Source organism: Fusarium phalaenopsidis, assembly GCF_050370095.1.
Source record: "Fusarium phalaenopsidis strain FUZ10S chromosome Unknown contig_32372, whole genome shotgun sequence".
Taxonomy (NCBI): Eukaryota; Fungi; Ascomycota; class Sordariomycetes; order Hypocreales; family Nectriaceae; genus Fusarium; species Fusarium phalaenopsidis.
In genome coordinates, this window is record NW_028145383.1 from 555265 (window position 1) to 579525 (window position 24261).

The 24261-nt window shown below is 34.3% G+C and overlaps 1 protein-coding gene across 1 annotated transcript; it reads right to left on the reverse strand.

Annotated features, from left to right (window-relative positions):
• Positions 1–314: 314 nt before the first annotated feature.
• On the reverse strand, positions 315–960 carry LRP88_14650 (uncharacterized protein; the record flags this gene model as incomplete). The annotated part of the gene is made up of 2 exons (XM_083250988.1): positions 315–361; positions 471–960. 2 exons carry the CDS (start codon positions 958–960, stop codon positions 315–317), a joined length of 537 nt encoding a protein of 178 aa, XP_083093388.1.
• Positions 961–24261: the final 23301 nt, after the last annotated feature.

Consider the following 24261-nt stretch of genomic DNA (forward strand, 5'->3'; position numbering starts at 1 on the left):
TTGCTAGGTCATGTTCGCAATCAGTTTTCCCTCCTGGTTCCAAACCCGTGCCTCAGAATACGTCCTCCCATTACCTCCAGAGATAGTCCTTAACTCCCTAAGGTTCCAGTCATTAAGGTTCAAGTCAACTGCAAACAGTCTCAAAGCAAAATCCAAGCTTGAGCACGCCGCTGCATCGTCCAGAAACATTTTGCTGTGTGCTAGTGGCAGAAAAGAGAGGAACCCATCCATCATGAAGATGAAGCCTGCGTGTTGATCCTGCTGCCCGAGCGCCGGTTGACGAGAGCGAAACCAATCCGCAGATGTCTTTGAAGTTAAGTGGAGTTGGTCTTGATTCGATTGCCGGTGCTTCGCGACTCCGCTGAGGTTGTGGGCCGCAATCCCTTCGGGAGCTTGGCGGAACTCGAAGAAGCGATTCATGAGGCCGAATAGGGATTTATACAGCATCAAAGATTCCTTTGGTAACTGACCCTTTTCGACCATATTCTCGCCGGCTTCAAAAGAGGACTCGCATTCATCTGGCGGGGAGTATTCTCTCGTGGGGGGTGTAGAGTAGGCCAGAAGGGACTCTTCTGCCTCTCTTTGGAAGTCTGCGAGAATAATCATGCATAACCGGGTAGTGTTGTCCTTCTGCTTCTGCGTGATTTCGACCTGTCTGGTCGCAAACGTTCTTGTATCACGAAGCCGGCGGACAGAACACTGCAGGTGGAAACTGGTTGAGACAGGTGCCAGAAAGCTTCCGGTAGCTGAGTACAGGACATATTGTGGCGGAACTGTCTGGCAGGCAGATCTAAGGCCAACACCAAGTGCGCAGCCGCCATAAGCGATATCGGCCGCGTTGCCCATGCGAGAGGGGTAATAACGGGACTGGAACTGGTCCGGGCCAGCCTCCTCTATCGAGACTTGATCAGATAGAGTGGGCGCAAAGGCAGGGTTGGTATCTTGGGACATGGAGCCCATCTTGACAAGCGAGCAAGGAAAAGCGAAGGAATAGAACAATGACAAATTTGTCAACTGCTTTGGAAAGATACTCACATATTAAACAAAACTCTCCATTCGCCTAAGTGGAGAATTGAGCAGATTGTATTATGGACCTCGGCTGCGAGCTCGCGCCAATTTTAGCGACGTCATTTTTGCCGTGGGTGCGCAAAAATTGGGGGAGTGCATGGGGTTTAGTTACGGCTGTGTTATATTTCTGCTGAGTTGTTCCGAGGCCCCTGCCCCCTGGCCTTGTGAAGCCTTTTTTGACCAAGCATGGGGTTCAGAGGCTCACCCGGTACGCCCCACTTAATACCGAGCATAAGATATAGATCGGGTCGTGTTCCTGAACGTTTCTCATCGGTTGCCGAGGATCTTTTGCCAATCCAGCGAGGTTGTCAAATTTGAGCTCTCGCTGACGGACGATGAGTTTTGGAGTCTGCTTGCTTGTAATCCTGCCTAACCATCCGACCCTATGTCTTGGCCGCTTCGCCTCATTGGACCAGCTATCTTGGTCAGGGGGCGATTGGTCAGAACGAAAACACCCCGGCTATGTCGTAGATGGTATGCTCAACTCTGTTCCATTATACCTCGGTCTTTGAGTTGCAAGCTTAACCTAGACGAGCGAGGAGTAAGGGCTACATGACAGACGGTTATCTTTACAGAGCACGCGCCAGGACGAGTAACTCTATTTAAGTGCCTTCTCCACCATACTCTTCTAGTGGTCAGCACCTCCTCGTTCCTGCAAAAGATATTAATATATCCACGAGTTTACGACCCAGCCTTTGTATGCTACTGTCTCAATAAATGATGTCTTCGTAATATTCGTTTCAATATCTCCTTCGGAACTCTCGAGTTCTAACCTACCATGCTACACCCGGATTGAATTCAGACGTCTCTCACCGAGCTCTTAGGTGTTAGGCATCCCGTGCTCTTGGCCGGAATGAACGTGGCAGCCAGACCGAAGCTAGCAGCCACAGTGACGAACGCAGGGAGACTGGGGGTTATTAGAGGAATCAACTACACGCCCGAAATGCTCCACGATTAGATTTCAGAGCTAAAGTTGTCTCTTTTAGATAAAAAAGCACCTTTTAGCATAGGCTTACTTATCCCTTAAATTAGAGGTAGCGCATATAAGATAAAGTAAAAGTCTAAATAAACTACCCTTATTTACTTATATTTAACTAATATTAATTTTAATTAAAAATAAAAAAAATATAAAAAAGAAATTAAATAAGCTTATTAATATTAATATATATATATATAATATACTTAATAAATAAGTAAGCTAAATAAGTAAGTGAGCTAGTATACTATGCACCTAGAATTAACCTATGCTAAATAACTTAACTTTATCTATAAAATAATAAAAAATTTATAAAAGGTATTTTTATAAAGTAAAATCTATAAATAACTTAAAAATATTTTTTTTTAATTTTTAAAAAAATCCCTTTATAAAAAAATAACTAAGTATATAATATAAATATACTTTTTTATATAATAACATATATAATAAGCATGTAATATATCTAAGTATACGACGCACTTTTCTTAAACCTTACTATTATAAACTAAAATAAAAATATAAAAAATCAATTAATTAATTAAAACTACTTATTATACTCTTCCCTAGATATCTCAATTATTACCTAATAGGTCCTTGCATTATAACCAGGCTTACCGCAGATACCATAATGCTAAACCCCCGGTCGCGCTAACCTTCCTTAACTACTACTTCTCGATAATTCCGCCACTACCTACGCATTAATATCTATCTAATTAATTACTTGCCTTCCCTCCTTTACTATTATTACCCCTCTTTTCTATAGTCTAGTCCTTTTTGCCCTCTAGCGCCGGCTTAGTATCTTATTTGCCTCTCAAAGGTCTTTATTCTTAGACCTTAATAAGGCATTCTTATGTATTATTGCCTTAGTCCCCTTAGTAAGTGACTTAAGAGCTCTTAAAATTAACTCTAGGGAGCTATTTTAATGCCTTCTAATTTATCTATTAAGGTATTTAGACTAAGATTAGGCCTTAAGGATAGTCTTTAGAGTCTTTGACGCCCAAGGGGTTATAGGGCTAGCTACCTCCTCAGTAGGCATTGGAGTCTATAGCTGCATATTAAGCTTTGAGACTATACTTTCCGGGTCAAGAGGAATAAGCCCGGCTCCTCTAAAAGCCACCTTAATATTTCTTTCCGTTATAGTGGCCTAATATGCGGCATAGAAGGCTAGAAAGAACTTAGTCTTTAAAACGTGGGTTATAGAGCATCTAATTAGATGCTCTATTTCTCGACTATAAGCCTGCTTAAGTAGGTTAAAGTACCTAATATTAAGAGGCTAAAGTAGATAAGATAAATAAGGTAGCATATAAAGCGTAATAATCTTATTTTCCTTATAATATCTCTTAAAGTTAATAAAGTAATAACTTTTATAGCTATCTAGGATTAAAAAATAATAAAAACTAATTAATTAATTACTTATATATTAGTTAAAGTATTTTAGCTACTTAAGACTGATCTTATTATTAATCTAGCTATTTTAAGTCATCGTAATAGCCTAATCGCCCGGGAGGTTACTTTCTTAGTACTAGTTAGCGAGGTAATATTAGCCCGCATTAATAATAAATAGCAGGATCGCCTAGCCTTTTATATTAATTACTTAGATTACTATAATCCATTCCTAGTTTCTAGGCTATATTAATTTTAGCTTTCCATGCCTATCTATGCCTATGACGATTATTCCGCTTATAATTAGACCTATTATAAAGCTAATCTTATTAAAGTTATAAATATTAGCGAGGTTAATATTATATTTCGCGATTATGCTCTCTATAAGCCTAAACTAATCGCAAATAATAATTAGATCTTTATATTTAGCTCTCTAGTAATTATATTTATAAAAAAAAAATATCTTAACCTCTTTATATTACCTAATGAAGTTATAAGCCTAGCGCTTACCGATAGGTAATGCATCGCGGTCAGCGAGCAATTAATTAATTATTTCTTTAATAGCATATAGTTAGGGGGGGAATCCTCGCGAATCTAAGTTAAGAATAAACTAAACTATGATTTATTCCTCTAGATTAGATAGTCGGCGTGATTTTAGAATCTAATTGCATCGCGATTAGATTCCCTATCTGCGACGATATAGCCTTAGCTCAGAGACTTTATAGATCTTTGCAGCGCATTAGACGCTTAGTTTTAGGTTATTTTAAAGGGCTTAAAGGGCAAGAAGGGTTTTAGCCTTAGTATTTAGGTTTAATATATTTAATAATAAAAAAATTAATTAATTAATTAAAAAGTTAAGTATAAGAGGGAAAAGTATATCGCATACTTAGATATATCGCATACTGTTACGGGCGAACCCGTGAGGAAGGTTATTTCCCCCTGGAAAAACCAAGACCGGAGAAATCCTTCTCCATAGCCCCGCTGCGAGCCCTACATAAAACCCGCAGCGAGGCCATAGCTAGTTCTTTTCCTTTTCTCTCCCTTCCTTAGTCTTAGATATTCAATCAACTAGTTTACCTTAGCTACATAAGCTCCGGTCTAACCCTAGCATTATCTAAGACTTAACCATAGCTCGCTACTCAGTAGCAGAGAGCTCATTACGAATCTATGCAATGAAAGAAGGTAACCCCGGGGGAATGTCCATAAGGGATACCGCCCTTATAAACCTAATCAGGGATTAACTGAGCTAGTTCATAGCACCCCTATAGAGTTAACTCGATAACCTATTACTACGCATCGAGGAAGCAAAGCGCTCGTGGGTAGCCAATAGCGAATAGCTAGCTAATACTCTTAGGCCACTCTAAGAGCAGGTTATACACCTGTCCACATAGTTCTAGACGTTTTAATAGCCCTACCTACCTATTAATTACTAGCCCCCCTTCATTAAGAACAAAGCGAATATATAGCTCCCTCTGAATAACCCTCCCGAGGAGCCTATTACAAATAAAATTACCCCTAAACCGCTAGCGGTGCCTAGAACTATACCCCGACGTAAACCTCTCCTAGACCCTCCTAAGTTTTTAGGAAATCGCCGTAAATACCCTTTATGGTCGCAGTAGATACGCGATAAACTCTTACTAGATACTAAGTTCTACCTAATAAGCTAAGAGAGGTTCTACCTAATTAACTTATACTTATTATAAAAAGCCTAAAGCCTAGTCATAGTATTCTATTAAGCGGGAGGCATAGGGGGTTGCTATAACCCCGAGGATTTTATGGAATATCTTAATTAATCTAATAAAGACTAAAATATATAGGCATATGCGATAAGCTCGCTACTAGAGCGCCGCTAAAAGGCTAATAAGTCCTTTGTTACCTTTCTATTAAAGTTCGAATAATATATTATAGAAGTAAGAGGAATAACCTAAGAAGATAAGGTAAAGATTACCTTTTTAAAAGGACTCTTAAATAAGCGGCTATATCATAGCTTAGTTACCGTCGAGCTCCTAATGACTTATAACCTATGGATTAAATGAGTTTAAGAAGTGGCGTGGAAGCTCGAGAGGTTGGGCCTAGAAAGAGAGATAGTCTCAGAGAGGTCGCAGCGTCGCAGCCATTACCCCATGGAAAGGAACCAACTAAATCGCAGCCGCTAACGGCCATAAGGTCCCAGTTAGACATGAGACTACGAGGGAGATACTAAGATGATAGGTATTAATAAGGCCGCTTAGGAGAAGCAACGGGTCCGCGGGGAACCCGCCGCAGATGAACGGAAGGCTTGCTTTGAGTGTGGGTCTAAATAACACCTAGTGGCTAGCTATCCCCGTCGGGCCCGATAACCCGACTAATAACATACGGCCAGGGTTAGCCCTCCCGATGACTAAGCAGGAGACTCGCAGCTATTTAGCGATAAGGACCTTAGCCCTGAAGACGAGGGAAAAAAGTAGCTCTAACGCGAAAACGGGCATCAGAGCTAATAGAATAAGAGCTCGAAGGATAAGAAAAAAGGAAGCAGAGTATACTTAGTGAGTCCGCATTGATAGACCTATGAATTAGCACTCGCAAGTGCTAAGCGCTCCTAAATAATAGTTATAATGCATTCGCGCTAATTAACTCTTCCCTTGCCTATAAGCTTAACTTACTATATATTGAAAAGAAATAGCGGCGATTCCGCAGCTTTATTATAGATAACTAATTAGCAATAGCTAGAGGAGTTATTACATTTATAATCGAGATCTAGGGGCATAAACGTCCCGTGTATATATACGCGGTGGATGGCCTCGACGGGGATATATACCTCGGCAAACCATAGATAGAAGCCAAAGACATTACATACTTTGCGGCCCAGCGGCGAATCTAGCACGGGGCCGCTAGGATCTCAATACGCCTTGCTTCAGAAAAAGAACCCAAAGCTATATAGTTAATTAGGAGCGCCCGTCTAGTATTGGCCGCCACCTTCGCCGGCATCTGCCGACGAGCGAGGAAGCAGAGAGGCCATCAGGAAGACGTGGCTAGCTCTGTTATGTCAGTCAGCCTAGCAGATATAGCCAAGGCGTTGAAGAAGCTCGACAACAAGGATGAACCTATTAACTTGGCCGAGCTGATTCCCCAAGAGATCCTATAAGCCTACCCGCGCCTCTTCTCACCCGCAGAGGCCTCGCAACTGCCCCCCCAGCGACCAGGCTACGATCACGAAATCAACCTAGTACGAGACCAGCATGGCAACGAGCCGACCTTACCTTAGGGACCCCTATACTTAATATCAAGAGAGGAACTTATAGTCCTAAGGAAAATACTTAATGACCTATTAGATAAGGGGTTTATATAAGCTAGTAGCTTATCTATAGTGGCCCCTATGTTGCTAGTTAAGAAACCCGGAGGAGGAGTTTGTTTCTACTGTGACTACCGCGCCCTTAATGTAATCACGCGGCGAGATCGCTACTTACTCCCCCTGATCACGGAGACCTTAAGGATCTTAGCCAGAGCTAAGTGGTTTATGAAGCTTAACATAGTAGCCGCTTTCCATAAGATCAGGATTAAAAGAGGGCATGAGGCTAAGACGGCCTTCCGCACTAGATTTAGGTCATACAAGTGGCTAGTGACCCCATTTGGACTTACCGGCGCCCCCGCTATGTTCCAGCGGTATATTAATAGCGCCCTTTAAGAATACCTAGACTAGTTTATCACGGCATATATGGATGACGTCCTAATCTATATAGATAGAACTCGCAAAGAGCATATAGCGAAGGTCTAGCTAGTTCTTAAGGCCCTAGAGAAAGCCAGGTTATACCTAGACCCTAAGAAGTACGAGTTTGTAGTCTAAGAAGTAAAATATCTCGGCTTTATCATTAGGGCAAGAGAAAGGGTAGCCTGCGATCTAGAGAAGCAGCGAGCTATCTAAGAATAGGCAACGCCCTCTATGGTAAAGGGAGTATAAAGCTTTATAGGGTTTATTAATTACTACCGAGTCTTTATCCCTGACTTCTTAAAGATCGTAAGGCCCTTAATAAGGCTTTGCAAAAAGGGAGTACCCTTCCTATGGGGTCCCAGCGAGGAAGCAGCGTTCTAGGAGCTAAAGGATCGCTTTATGAATGCCCCCGTGTTAGCGGAATTTAACCCTCTCTGGAAGACCTACCTAGAGACTGACTCTTCGGGTAACGCCAGTGGAGGCGTGCTCGCGCAATCAGACTCGCAGGGAAGACTTAGGCTAGTCGCGTTCTTCTCGCGGCGATATAATCCTATAGAGTATAACTACCCCATTCATGATAAGGAGATATTAGCTATTATATGCTACTTAGAAGCCTAGAGGTTAGAGCTATAAAGCTATGGTCACTTTATTATCCTTATAGACCATAAGAACTTATATTACTTTATGACTAAGAGGATGCTCACGGAGAGGCAAAGCAGATAGGCCGGCGAGATAGCTGAGTTTAACTTTAGCCTAGAGTATTAACCTAGCAGCTAAGCCGTGGCGCCTAACGCGCTAAGTCGCCGCAAATAAGATATCCCGCAAGGAGCTAAAGACAAAAGGGAGCAAGGGCGTTACTTATAGCTAATACCCACCTCTGCACTACCCAGAGTGGCAAGAGGTAAGGAAGACCCTAGCGAAGTCGCTAAGGGGACACTGCTAGCCCGAGCGGTCTTCCCAGAACACCTAGAGCTAAAATACCTATAGCAAACCATATTACCAGAGGATAAGATCTATAAGGAAGCCCTCGCAGCGGTCTAGTAATAAAATCATAGCTTCCACCCTTCCCTTAAGCTAAAAGTTCAAATCACCGAATATAGAATTAACCACGCCGGAAGATTAATATATCGCGATAAGCTTTAGATCCCAAGAGGAGACAAGATAGATAAACGCAGCGAATAAGAAAAAGATGCCCTACGAACTCGCATCGTCTAGGTAGAGCACGACGCATTCATAGCTAATCACCCAGGACAAGATAGCACTATAGCTCTAATGCGAAGACGCTTCTTCTAGCTAGGGAGCTCACAGCTTATCTATAACTTTATAGCTAACTGCGATATATGCGGGAGGAGCATAATCTAGCGGTAGCTAAAGTAAGGACTACTTAGGTCGCTATTAATACCCTAGTAACTCCGCAGTGACCTCTCTATAAACTTTATAGTAGACCTCCCGCCTATAGGACCCTTAGGGGCAAAGTACTTATAGGTAATTAAGGACTATCTAACCCAAGTAGTGACGCTTAAGGCTATGGATAGTATAGATGCCGCAGCGTGTGCGTAGCGATTTCTTAGCTGTTATTATCGCTTCTATGGAATACTAAAGTTAATTATAAGTAATAGAGGGTCTAATTAGATAGGTGCTTTCTAGCGAGCCCTCTGCTAGCTCACGGGGATTAAGTAGCGCCTCAGCATAGCCTACTATCCTTAAATAGATAGTAGGCCTAAGCAAACTAACTAAGATATATAAGGCTACCTATAAGTATATATTAGTTTTAGTTAAGATAATTAAGGCGAGCTCTTACCTATAGCGCAGTTAGTAATAAATAATCGCGACTATGCTATAACTAATATAAGTCCTTTCTTCGTTAAGTATAGATATTATATATACCCCTTCTTAATCGACGAGGTAGATATGTTTACGCCGCGGAGTTATGATAAAGCCGATATAAAAGCTTTTATAGAGAGACTTTAAGAGGTCACTAAGTTTATATAAGCTAACATAATAGCTATATAATAATACTAAGAGGATACTACTAATTAGCGGCAAAGGCCTACTAAATATTATAAAGTAAGAGATAAGATATAGCTAAACCTCGTGAATATTAAAATAAGAAGACCTTATAAAAAGCTTAATTAGCTATACCTTAAATACATAGTTATATAAGTAATAAGCCTATATATAGTATAGCTAAATATGCTAAGAAAAGTCTTCCCGCGATTTTATATTAACCTCATAAGGAAAGCGCAGTGAGACCCCCGGCCTAATTAATAAAATAATAACTTCTAGCTACTAGCGATTAAGGTGGACAGAGAAGATAAATAAGAGGTTAAAGAAATCCTATGCGCGCGTTAGTAATAGCGAGGTCGCGGGCGAATACGCTAAGCCCTCATATAATAAAAGGGTTATAAATAACTAACTTAGGAGCTAGTATTAAAATTATAAGAGACGGCAGCGCTTGAATAGTTTAAGGAAGCATATAGTCCTATATAGGATAATAATAGCCCTATTAGCGACTATATAACTAGGTCACAGCGGGCCTATAAATAAGACCCTCTCTTATTAATAAAAAGAAAAAGTTATATAAATTTATAACTTAAGGTTTATATAATAAGACTATATATAAAGGTAAAGCAAAGAATAAATAAGCGAGGTTACTATAAGGTCATAAAGAGAGAGCAAAGAATAAGTATAAGGCAAGCGGGAGGGCTTAAGCCAAAATTAATTTTATACTATATAAAAAAATATAGAGCATTATAGCCATGAGGCAGCTATCTAAATAAACTAGTAGCAACCCAGCAGCGACAGAGCAAAAAACCATTATTAACCCCTTAAGGCTTAGATGCCTTGGTCTTCTTAGCCTTAGCCTTGCGCGGGGTAGAAGCCTTGCGCTTTTATCTAGATTTCGCAGCAGACCCGCCACCATCCCCATTAGCATCCACAGCGGCATTATCTCTACTATCATCGGTATCATCCTCAGAAACCTCATTCTTAATATTATTAATACTAGGGGCGAGGGTAGTAGAGCCCACGCGGCGAGGTAGCTATATGCTTGAATTACTAGCGGCGAGGTACTCTCTGGCGATGACGCGGAGGGAGTTGGCAATATTAGTCTGAACCTTTAGACTCTCAATAGCGAGGGCATGTGACCGCGCAGCGAAGTCATTAGCGATACGCGACTCAGCAATAGCGGCGGCCTGGGCGGCGGAGTGGGCGCGGTCGGTAGGAGTGCCACGACGAAGTTGGCGCAGGGCACGGCGGCCATTGCTAAGAGCTTTAACCACCGCCTAGCAAAGAGTCAGCAAAGCTATCATAACAAAGTTAATAGGAACTTACAGCATCGGCCAGGTAAGTAATATCATTAGCCTAATCCTAGCTCTAGAGGGGGAAGAAAGCGGAAAGGACCTCCTAGTACTTGCGAGGGAGCTATAAGTTCGCAGAAAGTCAGCTATAAAGACATAGTAGAAAAAGGATAATACTCATAGACTCGCATGGTTTACCATTGCGCTTATAATAACGGCACTTAATGGACTAAGCTACTTATAAGTTAGCTAGGAATAAGCAATAACTACGCAAAGACCTATCGCCACGATAAACGGCGTAAGACTTCATAGGCTTAGTGGGATATAAGCTAATACCACCAGAAGGGCAGTAGGCAACCGCGCGCTCTAGGCATAGTTAGCACTAAGGCCTACGCGGGTTAATTAAGACAAAGCGGCGCGTAAAGGTATACTTATATAGCGTATATAGCGTATAAGGAGAAAAGCAAGGCAAGAGAGAGCGCAATGCACAAGATTTACTAATAACCTAGCAGCGGGTTAGCGAAAGAGTCTTAGGGAAGGGGCGGGCAAAACATTAATCCATAGCCGGGGCCACTCACAAAGTGGAAGGGTTAAAGGAGGAGGAAAAAGAGGAAGCTCGAACGAGTGCGAAGAGGACTCTTTATGCCCTAGCGCATAGGCCACAGCCGGCGCAGTAATTCACTATTATTATGCCGTTTTGGGCGTATTTTCTTCCTATCGTTATTTCTATTATCGTTATTAAACAAAGGGATATAAGAAGGTTAGGAGTATGCGAGGACTAGGGCGCGAGGAGCATATTGCGAGCTCGTAGAGAGTATAAGGGGAAGTAGACCTCTTTAATACGGCCCAGGCTATATCCTAAGTGACTCAATCGCGTTAGTCCAAGCGCGATCGCATAAGCACCAATAGGGTACATAGAAAACGGAACATAAGTGGCAGAGCACTAGCTACGAGTACGCTATAAAGACGCACATAGAGCCAGAGGGGGGGGGATACTATTATGGGTAAACCCGTGAGGAAGGTTGTTTCCCCCTGGAAAAACTAAGACCGGAGAAATCCTTCTCCGTAGCCCCGCTGCGAGCCCTACATAAAACCCGCAGCGAGGCCATAGCTAGTTCTTTTCCTTTTCTCTCCCTTCCTTAGTCTTAGATATTTAATTAACCAGTTTACCTTAGCTACATAAGCTCCGGTCCGACCCTAGCATATACTTATTATATATATTATACTTAATAAGTATATAAATTAAATAAGTATATAAATTAAAAATCTTAACCTTTAAGATATAAATTATAATAAAAATATAATAAATTATTTAATTAATTAAAACTATTTATTATATTCTTCCTTAGATATCTTAATTATTACTTAATATATTCTTATATTATAACTAGGCTTATTATATATACTATAGCACTAAACCCCTAGTTATATTAACCTTCCTTAACTATTACTTCTTAATAATTTAGCCACTACCTATGCACTAATATCTATTTAATTAATTACTTACCTTTTTTTATCTAGAATTATCTTCCCTTTTTTTTATAAGTAAGTCTTTTTTACCCTCTACTATTAGCTTAATACCTTATTTACCTATTAAAGCTCTTAGATCTTAGCCCTTATTAATGCTATTTTATATATAATTACCTTTATTCCCTTAGAAAGAGACTTTAATACTTTTAGAATTAATTTAAGAGAGCTACTTTTATGCCTTTTAATTCTTCTTTTAAGGTATTTAAACTAAGATTAGGCCTTAAGGATAGTCTTTAGGGTCTTTAAGACCTAAGGGTTAGAGGGGCTAGCCTCCTCCTTAGTAGGCGTTAAAGTCTATAGCTATATATTAAGCTTCGAGACTATACTTTCTGGGTTAAAAGGAATAAGCCTAGCCCCTTTAAAGGCTACCTTAATATTTTTCTTTATTATAGTAGCTTAAAATGCGGCGTAGAAGGCTAGGAAGAATTTAGTCTTTAAAACATAGGTTATAAAGTATCTAATTAGATGCTTTATTTCTTAACTATAAGCCTTTTTAAGTAGCCTAAAGTAATTAATATTAAGGGGCTAGAGTAAATAAGATAAATAAGGCGGTATATAAAGCGTAATAATATTATTCTCCTCGTAATATATCTTAAAGTTAGCTAAGTAATAACTTTTATAGCTATTAAGAATTAGAAGATAATAGGGACTAGTTAATTAGTTAGTTATATGCTAATTAAAGTGCTTTAGCTACTTAAGACCTATCTCGTTATTAGTCTAGCTATTTTAAGACGTCGCAATAGCCTAATTACCCGGGAGGTTACTTTCTTAGTACTAATTAGCGAGGTAATATTAGCCCGTAACTATAATAAACGGCTGGATAGCCTGGCCTTTTGCATTAATTGCCTAAATAACTATAACCCATTCCTAGTCTCTAGGCTATATTAATTTCAGTCTTTTATACCTTTCTGCGCCTATAATAACTATCCCGCTTTAAATTAAGCCTATTATAAAGCTAATCTTATTAAAGTTATAAATATCTTTTAATTAAATAATATATATAATAAGCTTATATTCTAGACAAGTATATATCCTAAAAATCTTTACTCTTTATATTAGAAATTACTATAAAAATACTATAAATTATTTAATTAATTAAAACTATTTATTATATTTTTCCCTAGATATCTTAATTACTACCTAATAGGTTTTTATATTATAACTAGGCTTACTATAGATATTATAATACTAAACCCTTAGTCGCGCTGACCTCCCTTAACTATTACTCCGCGATAATTTAGCTATTACCTGCGCATTAATATCTATTTAATTAATTACCTACCTTCCTTCTTTTACTATTATTACCCCTCTTTTTTATAATTTAGTCCTTTTTGCCCTTTAGCGCTAGCTTAGTATCTTATTTACTTATTTAAGATCTTTAACCCTAGCCTTAAGTAAGACAACCTTATATATAATTATTTTTATTTCCTTAGAAGAAAACTATATAGCTTCTAGAATTAACTCTAGGGAGCTACTTTTATGCCTTTTAACTTATATCTCGAGGTATTTTAATTAAGATTAAGCCTTAAGCATAGTCTTTGGGGTCTTTAAGACCTAAGGGGTTAAGGGTTTAATTACCTCCTCGGTAGGCATTAAAGTCTATAGCTATATATTAAGCTTTGAGATTATACTTTTTAGGTTAAGAGAAATAAGCCTAGCTCCTTTAAAGGCTAACTTAATATTTTTTTCTATTATAATAGCCTAAAATATAGCATAGAAGGCTAAAAAGAACTTAGTCTTTAAAATATAAGTTATAAAGCATTTAATTAAATACTTTATTTCTTAATTATAAGCGCTTTTAAGTATATTAAAGCACTTAATATTAAGGGGCTAAAGTAAATAAGATAAATAAGGCGATATATAGAGTATAATAATATTATTATCTTAGTAATATTTCTTAAAATTAATAAAATAATAACTTTTATAGCTATTAAGGATTAAGAGATAATAAAAACTAATTAATTAATTAGTTATATACTAGTTAAAGTGCTTTAGCTACTTTAAACTAGTCTTATTATTTATCTAGCTATTTTAGGTTATTATAATAGCTTAATCGCCCGGGAGGTTGCTTTCTTAGTACTAGTTAGCGAGGTAATATTAGCCCGCACTAATAATAAATAGCAGGATTACCTAGCCTTTTATATTAATTACTTAGATAACTATAATCTATTCTTAGTTTTTAAGCTATATTAATTTTAGCTTTCTATATCTATTTATACCTATAATAACTATTCCGCTTTAAATTATACTTATTATAAAGCTAGTCTTATTAAAGTTATAAATATCTTTTAATTAAATATTATACTTCGCGATTATATTTGCTATAAGTATAAACTAATTATAGATAATAGCTAGATCTTTATACTTAGCTCTCTAGTAATTATATTTTTAAAAAAAACGCGTCTTAAGGTCTAGGTGCTACTTAATAAAGTTAGAAGCTTAGCGCTTACTAATAAGTAGTGCATCGCGGTTAGCGAGTAATTAGTTAGCTATTTCTTTAATATTATATAGTTATAAGGGAAATCCTCGCAAATCTAGGTCGAGAATAAACTAAATAATAATTTATTCCTCTAGATTAGATAGTTTATATAATTTAGAAATCTAATTATATTAAGATTATATACCTTTTTAGCGGTGACCTAGCTTTTTAGGGTAGATATTATAGATTAATATAGCGCATTAGATATATAATTTTAGGTTATTTTAAAGCGCTTAAAGGGTAAGAAATATATTACTCTTGTTATTAAATTTAGATATATTTAGTAATTAAGAATTAATTAATTAAATAAAAAAAAGAGAGATTAAGGGATTTTTAAGATATATATTTATCTAGGATATAAGCTTATTATATATATTATTATATTTCGCGATTATATTTTTAATAAGCCTAAACTAATTATAAATAATAATTAGATTTTTATATTTAGCCCTTTAATAGTTATATTTATAAAAAAAACATATTTTAAGCTCTAGGTATTACTTAATAAAGTTTCTAGCCTAGTGCTTGCTAATAAGTAGCGCATTATAGTTAGCGAGTAATTAATTAGCTATTTCTTTAATATTATATAATCGAGGGGGAAATCCTTATAAATCTAAGTTAAGAATAAATTAGATAATAATCTATTCCTCTAGATTAGATAGTTTATATAATTTAGGGATTTAATCGCAACGCATAGATATACTATGCTATCGGCGATAGAGAGTAATATAAGAGATTTTATAGATCTTTGCGGCGCATTAAAGACTTAATTTTAAGTTATTTTAATAGGCCTAGAGCATAAGAAGGATATTAGCCTCTCTATTTAACTATAGCATATTAAGTAGTTAAGAATTAATTAATTAAATAGAAATATTATAAAATAAGGGATTTTTAATTTATATACTTATTTAATCTGCATGCTTATTAAGTACATTAATATATATAATAAGTATGTGTCGCATGTAAGTATGCGTCGCATTTTTCCCTCCTATACCTAACTTTTTATTTAATTAATTAATTCTTTAACTATTAAATATATTAGACCTAAATACTAAGGCTAAAACTCTTCTTACTCTTTAAGCACTTTAAAATAACCTAAAACTAAGCATCTAATGCGCTATAAACCTCTATAGGATCTCCGAGCATAGGCTACATCGCCGGCAGAATAGCATTTAATCGCGATATAATTAGATCCCTTAATCGCGTCGATTATCTAATCTTAAGGAATAGATTATTATTTACTTCATTCTCGACCTAGACTCACGAGGATTTCCCCCCTAACTGCGTGGTATAAAAGAAATAGCTAATTAATTACTTACCGACTACGACGCGCTACTAGTCAGCACGCATTAGGCTTATAACTTTATTAGATAATACCTAGAGCTTAAGACGCGTTTTTTTTAGAAATATAATTACTAGAGAGCTAAGTATAAAGATCTAGCTATTATCTATAATTAGTTTATACTTATAGTAAATATAATCGCGAAGTATAGCATCTAATTAGATAATCTCTATAATATTAATAAGACTAGTTTTATAATAGGTATAATTTAGAGCGGAATAGTTATTATAGGCATAAAAAGGCATAGAAAGCTAAAATCGGTGTAGCCTAGAAACCGAGAATAGATTACGGTTATCTAGGCGATTAATGCAGATAGCTAAGTGATCCTGCCGTTTATTATCGGTGCGGGCTAATATTACCTCGCTAACTAGTACCGAGAAAGTAACCTCCCGGGCGATTAGGCTATTGCGATGACCCAAAATGGCTAGACTAATAACGAGACCGGTCTCGAGTGGCTCAAGCACTTTAATCGGTGCATAGCTAAGCGATTAAATAATCGCTATTATCTTTTAATCCTCGATAGCTATAAAAGTCACTACTCTATTAAATTTAAGAGATATTATAAGGAGAATAAGATTATTAGGCTTTATATATTACCTTATTTATCTTATTTACTTTAGCTACTTAATATTAAGTGCTTTAGCGTGCTTAAGAATGCTTATAGTTAAGAAATAGAGCTTCTAATTAGATGCTCTATAACCTATATTTCAAAGACCGAGTTCTTTCTAGCCTTCTACGCCGCATTTTAGGCTACTATAATAGAAAAGAATATTAAGTTAGCCTTTAGAGAAGCCAGGCTTATTCCTCTTAACCCAGAAAGTATAATCTCAAAGCTTAATATATAGCTATAGACTCTAACGCCGCCTAAGAAGGTAGCTAAATTATTAACCCCTTGGGTCTTAAAGACCCTAAAGACTATGCTTAAGGCTTAATCTTAGTTAAATTACCTTAAGAGGTAAATAAAAAGGCATAAAAGTAACTCCCTAGAGTTAATTTTAGAAGCTATATAGTCTTCTTTTAAGGGAATAAAGATAGTTATATATAAGGTTGCCTTACTTAAGGCTAGGGTTAAAGAACTTAAATAGGCAAATAAGATACTAAGCTGGCGCTAGAGGGCAAAAAGGACCTAATTATAGAAAAGAGGGGTAATAATAATAGAGGAAGGAAGGTAAGTAATTAATTAAATAGATATTAATGCATAGGTAATAGCTAAATCATCGAGGAGTAGTAATTAAGGGAGGTTAGCGTGACTAAGAGTTTAGTATTATAGTATCTATAGTAAGTCTAGTTATAATATAAGAATATATTAAGTAATAATTAAGATATCTAGGGAAGAATATAATAAGTAATTTTAATTAATGAAATGGTTTATAGTGTTTTTATTATGATTTTTATCTTAAAGGTATAAAAAAAGTATAATATATACTTATATGCGATGTATACTTATTATATATATTATAATATATCTAAGTATATAATATACTTTTCCCTTTTATACCTAACATACTTAATAAGCATGCTAATTAAATAAGTATATTAATTAAATATCTTAACCTCTAAGATATAAATTATAATAAAAACATAATAAATTATTTAATTAATTAAAACTACTTACTATACTCTTCCCTAGATATCTTAATAACTACCTAATATATTCTTATATTATATCTAGGCTTTCTATATATTCTATAGCGCCTTTCCCTCAGTGGTGCTAACCTTCCTTAACCACTACTTCTTAATAATTTAGCCACTACCTGCGCACTAATATCTATCTAATTAATTACTTGCCTTCCTTTATTTATAGTTATCTTCCCTCTTTTTTATAGGTGGGTCCTTTTTGCCCTCCGGCGCTGGCTTAGTGTCTTATTTGCCTATCGAAGGTCTTAGATCTTAGACCTTATTAATGTTATCTTATATATGACCGCCTTTGTTCCCTTAGAAAGAGACTTTAATGCTTTAAGAATTGACTCTAGGGAGCTACTTTAATGCCTTTTTATTCGTCTTTTAAGGTATTTAAATTAAGATTTAGCCTTAATGATAGTCTTTGGGGTCTTTGAGACCTAAGGGGTAAGGGGGCTAGCTTCCTCCTCGGCAGGCATTGGAGTCTATAGCTGCATATTAAGCTTTGAGAGCATATTTTCTAGGTTAAGAGGAATAATTCTAGCTCCTCTAAAACCTCCCTAGATATTTGCTTTTATTATAATTACTTAATATGCGGCATAAAAGGCTAGAAAGAACTTAGTCTTTAAAACATATATTATAAAGCATCTAATTAGATGCTTTATTTCTTAACTATAAGCCTTCTTAAGTAGCCCAAAGTACCTGATATTAAGGGGCTAGAGTAGATAAGACGAATAAGGCGGTATGCAGAGCGTAATAATATTATTCTCCTCGCAATATATCTCAAAGTCGGCTAAGTGGTGACTTTCGTGGCCATCGAGGATTAAAAGACGATAGGCACTATTTGATCGCTTGATTATATGCTGATCAAAGTGCTTTAGCCACTCGAGACCCATCTCGTTATTAGTCCAGCCATTTTAAGTCGTGGCGATAGCCTAATCGCCCGGGAGGTTGCTTTCTCGGTACTAGTTAGCGAGGTAATATTAACCCGCAGCCACGATAAATGGCTAGATCGCCTAGCCTTCCGCATTAATCGCTTAAATAACTATAGCCCATTCCCGGTTTCTAGGCTAGATTAATTTCAGTTATCTATGCTTTTCTATACCTATAACTACTATTCCGCTTATAATTATACCTATTATAAAGCTAGTCTCGTTAAAGTTATAGATATTATTTAATTAGATATTATACTTTATGATTATATTCTTAAGGAGCTAAAACTAATTATAAATAACTATTAGATCTTTGTATTTAGCTCTTTAATAATTATATTTATAAAAAAACCGCGTCTTAAGCTCTTTATATTACTTAATGAAGTTTCTAGCTTAGCGCTTGCCGACTAGTAATGCGTCGCGGTTAGCAAGCAATCAGTTAGCTATTTCTTTAATACCACGCAGTCGCGGAGGAAATCCTCGCGAATCTAGGTCAAGAATGAACTAAATAATGATCTGTTCCTCTAGATCTAATAGTTTACGTGATTTAGGGATCTAATCGCAACGCACAGATATGCCATTATGTCAGGCGTGGAGGGTATTATAGTTAACCTGGTAGACCTTTGCGGCGCGTCGGAGACTTAATTTTAGGTCATTTCGATAGGCTTAAAGTGCAAGAAGGATATTAGCCTCTCTATTTGACCGTGGCATCTTACGTGGTTGAGAATCAATTGATTAAATAGAATAGTTATAGGTTGAGGGATTTTTGATCGGCATGCTTGTCTGATCGGCATGCTTATTAAGTATGTTAACCTTTTACTTAATTAATTAATTTTATAATTACTAATTATATTAAACTTAAATAGAGAGACTAAAACCCTTTTTACCCTTTAGGCCCTTTAAAATAACTTAAAGCTAAGTATTTAATATATTATAAAGATTTATAAGGTCTTTAAGCTAAGGCTATATTATTATAAATAAGGTATTTAATTATAATATAATTAAATGCTAAAGTTATATTAATTATTTAATTTAAAAAAATAAATTATTATTTAATTTATTTTTAATTTAAATTTATAAGAATTTCTCTTATAATAGTATTTTATTAAAAAAATAACTAATTAATTATTTATTAATTATAATTAACTACTTATTAATAAGTACTAGGCTTATAACTTTATTATATAATATATATAATAAGTATATATTATATATAAGTATATATTATATTTTTCTTATACCTATAAAATAGAAATTATAATAAATATATTATAAATTATATTATTAATTAAAATTATTTATTATATTTTTCCTTAGATATCTTAATTATTACTTAATATATTTTTATATTATAATTAAGCTTATTATAAATACTATAATACTAAACTCTTAGTTATACTAACCTCCCTTAATTACTACTCGTTAATAATTTAGCTATTACTTATATATTAATATCTATTTAATTAATTACTTAATATATAATATACTTAATAAGCATACGGATTAGATAAGTATATAGATTAAAAATCTCTTATCTTATAATATTTCTATTTAATTAATTAATTCTTAACTACCTAATATATTATAATTAAATAAAGAGGCTAATATTCTTCTTACGCTCTAGGCCTATTAAAATAACTTAAAATTAAGTCTTTAATGCGCCGCAAAGGTTTATAAAATCTCTTATATTACTCTCTATCGCTAATAGCATAGCATATCTATGCATTGCGATTAAATCCCTAAATTATATAAACTATCTAATCTAGAGGAATAAATTATTATCTAATTTATTCTTAACTTAGATTTATAAGGATTTCCCCTGCGACTACGTGGTATTAAAGAAATAGCTAATTAATTACTTACTAATTATAATATATTACCTATTAGTAAGCGCTAGGCTAGAAACTTTATTAAGTAATACCTAGAGCTTAAGATATATTTTTTTTATAAATATAATTATTAAAGGGCTAAATATAAAGATCTAATTATTATTTATAATTAATTTAGGCTTATTAAAAATATAATCGCGAAATATAATATTTAATTAGAAGATATCTATAACTTTAATAAGACTAGCTTTATAATAGGCCTAATTTAGAGCGAGATAGTCGTTATAGGCGCAAAAAGGCATAGAAGACTAAAATTAATATAGCCTAGAGACTAGGAATGGGTTATAATTATTTAGGCGATTAATGCGGAAGGCCGGGCTATCTAGCTGTTTATTATGGTTATGGGCTAATATTACCTCGCTAATTAGTACTAAGAAAGCAACCTCCCGGGCGATTAGGCTATTATGACGTCTTAAAATAGCTGGACTAATAATGAGATAGGTCTCGAGTGGCTAAAGCACTTTAATTAGCATATAACTAACTAATTAATTAGTCTCTATTATCTTTTAATCCTTAATGGCTATGAAAGTTACTACTTGGCCGACTTTAAGATATATTACGAGGAGAATAATATTATTACGCTCTATATACCGCCTTATTTATCTTATCTACTCTAGCCCCTTAATATCGGTTGCTTTAGGCTACTTAAGAAGGCTTATAGTTAAGAAATAAAATATCTAATTAGATGCTTTATAACCTATATTTTAAAGACTAAATTCTTCTTAGCCTTCTACGCTGCATTTTAAGCTACTATAATGAAGAAAAATATTAAGGTAGTCTTTAAAGGGGCTAGGCTTATTTCTTTTGACCTAGAAAGTATAGTCTTAAAGCTTAATATATAGCTATAGACTCTAACGCCTACCGAGGAGGAGGCTAGCCCCTCTAACCCTTAGGTCTTAAAGACCTTAAAGATTATCCTTAAGGCCTAATCTTAGTCTAAATACCTTAAAAGAAGAATTAAAAGGTATAAAAGTAGCTCTCTTAAATTAATTTTAAAAGCATTAAAGTCTCTTTCTAAGGGAATAAAGGCGGTTATATATAAGATAGCATTAATAAGGGCTAAGATCTAAGACTTTTAATAAGCAAATAAGGCATTAAGCTAGCGGCGGAGGGCAAAAAGGACTTATTTATAGAAAAGAGGGAAGATAACTCTAAATAAAGGAAGGTAAGTAATTAATTAGATAGATATTAGTATATAAGTAGTGGCTAAATTATTAAAAAGTAGTAGTTAAGGAAGGTTAGCGCGACTAGGGGTTTAGCGCTATAGTATATATAATAAGCCTAGTTATAATATAAGAATATATTAGGTAGTAATTAAGATATCTAGGGAAGAATATAATAAGTAATTTTAATTAATTAAATAATTTATTATATTTTTATTATAATTTATATCTTAGAGGTTAAGATTTTTAATTTATATACTTATCTAATTTATATACTTATTAAATATATTATAATAAGTAAGTGCTATAAATAAGCAAGCGCTATACTTTTCTTAACCCTTTTTAATAAGATTATAATAAAAATATAATAAATTAATTAATTAATTAAAACTACTTATTATATTCTTCCCTAGAGGTCTTAATTATTACTTAATATATTCTAATATTATAACTAGGCTTATTATATATTCTATAGTACTAAACTCTTAGTTATACTAACCTTCCTTAACTATTACTTCTCGATAATTTAGCTACTACCTACGCATTAATATCTATCTAATTAATTACTTATTTTTCTTCCTCTACTATTATTACCCCTCTCTTTTATAGCTAGGTTTTTTTTACCCTTTGGCGCTAGCTTAGTATCTTATTTACCTATTAAAGATCTTATATCTTAGCCCTTAATAATATTATCTTATATATAATTGCCTTTATTCCCTTAGAAAGATACTTTAATACCTTAAAAATTAACTCTAGGGAGCTACTTTAATATCTTTTAATTTATCTTTTAAGGTATTTAGACTAAGATTTAGCCTTAAGTATTATCCTTAGGGTCTTTAAAGCCTAAGGGGTTAAAGGCCTAGCCTCCTCCTTAACCGGCGTTAAAGTCCATAGCTATATATTAAGCTTTAAGACTATACTTTCCAGGTCAAGAGGGATAAGTCTAGCCCCTCTAAAAGTAGACCTAATATTTTATTCTATTATAATAGCTTAATAAGCGGCATAAAAGGCTAGGAAGAACTTAGTCTTAAAAATATAAGTAATAAAGCATTTAATTAAATGCTTTATTTCTTAACTATAAGCCTTTTTAAGTAGGCTAAAGTACTTAATATTAAGAGGCTAAAGTAAATAAGATAAATAAGGCAGTATATAAAGCGTAATAATCTTATTCTCCTTATAATATCTCTTAAAGTTAATAGAGTAGTAACTTTTATAGCTATTAAGGACTAAAAGATAATAGTAACTATTTAATCGCTTAATTATATACTAGTCAAAGTGCTTTAGCCACTTAAGACCGGTCTCGTTATTAGTCTAGCCATTTTAAGAGGTTACAATAGTCTAATCGCCCGGGAGGTTACTTTCTCTATACTAGTTAGCGAGGTAATATTAGCCCGCACCTATGATAAACGGCTAAATCGCTTAGCCCTCCGCATTAATCGCCTAAATCACGATAATCTATTCCCGGCTTCTAGGCTATATTGATTTTAGTCGACCATGCCTTTCTGCGCTAATAATAACTATTCCGCTTATAATTATACCTATAAGGAAGCTAATCTTATTAAAGTTTTAGATATTATTTAATTAGATGCTATACTTTGCGATTATATTCGCTACGAGCTAAAACTATTTCTAGATTTCCTCTAGATCTTTATACTTAGCCCTCTAGTAGTTATATTTATAAAAAAAACGCATCTTTAGCTTTTCTTATCGCCTAATGAAGTTAAAAGCCTAGTGCTTACTAATAGGTGGCGCATCGCGGTTAGCAAGTAATTAATTAGCTATTACTTTAATAACACATAGTCGCGGGGGAAAACCTCACGTATCTAGGTCGAGAATGAATTGAACTATGATCTATTCCTCTAGATTAGATAATTAACGTGAATTTGGGATAATATCGCGTCGGGATTAAATGCCCTGCTAGCGGCGATATAGCCGCTGCTTATTAATCTTATATATCCCTGCAGCGCTTTAGATGCTTAGTTTTAGGTTATTTTAAAGGGCTTAAAGGGTAAGAAGCGTTCTAGCCTTAGTATTTAGGTCTAATATATTTAGTGGTTAATAATTAATTAATTAAATAAAAAGTTAGGTATAGGAGGGAAAAATGCGGCGCTTACTTGTCTGCGGCGCTCGCTTATTATATATATTATCTTTTTTTTTATTATTATTATTACCTCTTTTTTTTATAATTAAATCCTTTTTACCCTTTAGTATTAGCTTAATATTTTATTTACTTATTTAAGTTTTTTAACCTTAGCCTTAAGTAAAATAACCTTATATATAATTATTTTTATTTTTTTATAAAAAAAGATTATATAGCTTTTAGAATTAACTCTAGGGAATTACTTTTATATCTTTTTATTTATCTCTCGAGGTAATCTAACTAAGATTAAGCCTTAAGTATAATCTTAAAGGTTTTTAAGACCTAAGGGGTTAATAATTTAATTACCTTCTTAGGTAATATTAAAATCTATAGCTATATATTAAGCTTTAAGATTATATTTTCTAGGTTAAGAGGAATAAGCTTAGTTCCTTTAAAGGCTAATTTAATATTTTTTTTATTATAATAACTTAAAATATAATATAAAAGACTAAAAAGAACTTAATTTTTAAAATATAAATTATAAAGTATTTAATTAAAAGCTTTATTTTTAATTATAAGTATTTTTAAATATATTAAAGTATTTAATATTAAGTAATTAAAATAAATAAAATAAATAAAATAATATATAAAATTTAATAATTTTATTTTTTTATAATATTTCTTAAATTTAATAAAATAATAACTTTTATAATTATTAAGAATTAAAAAATAATAATAATTATTTAATTACTTAGTTATATATTAATTAAAATATTTAAGTTATTTAAGCCTAGTTTTATTATTAATTTAAT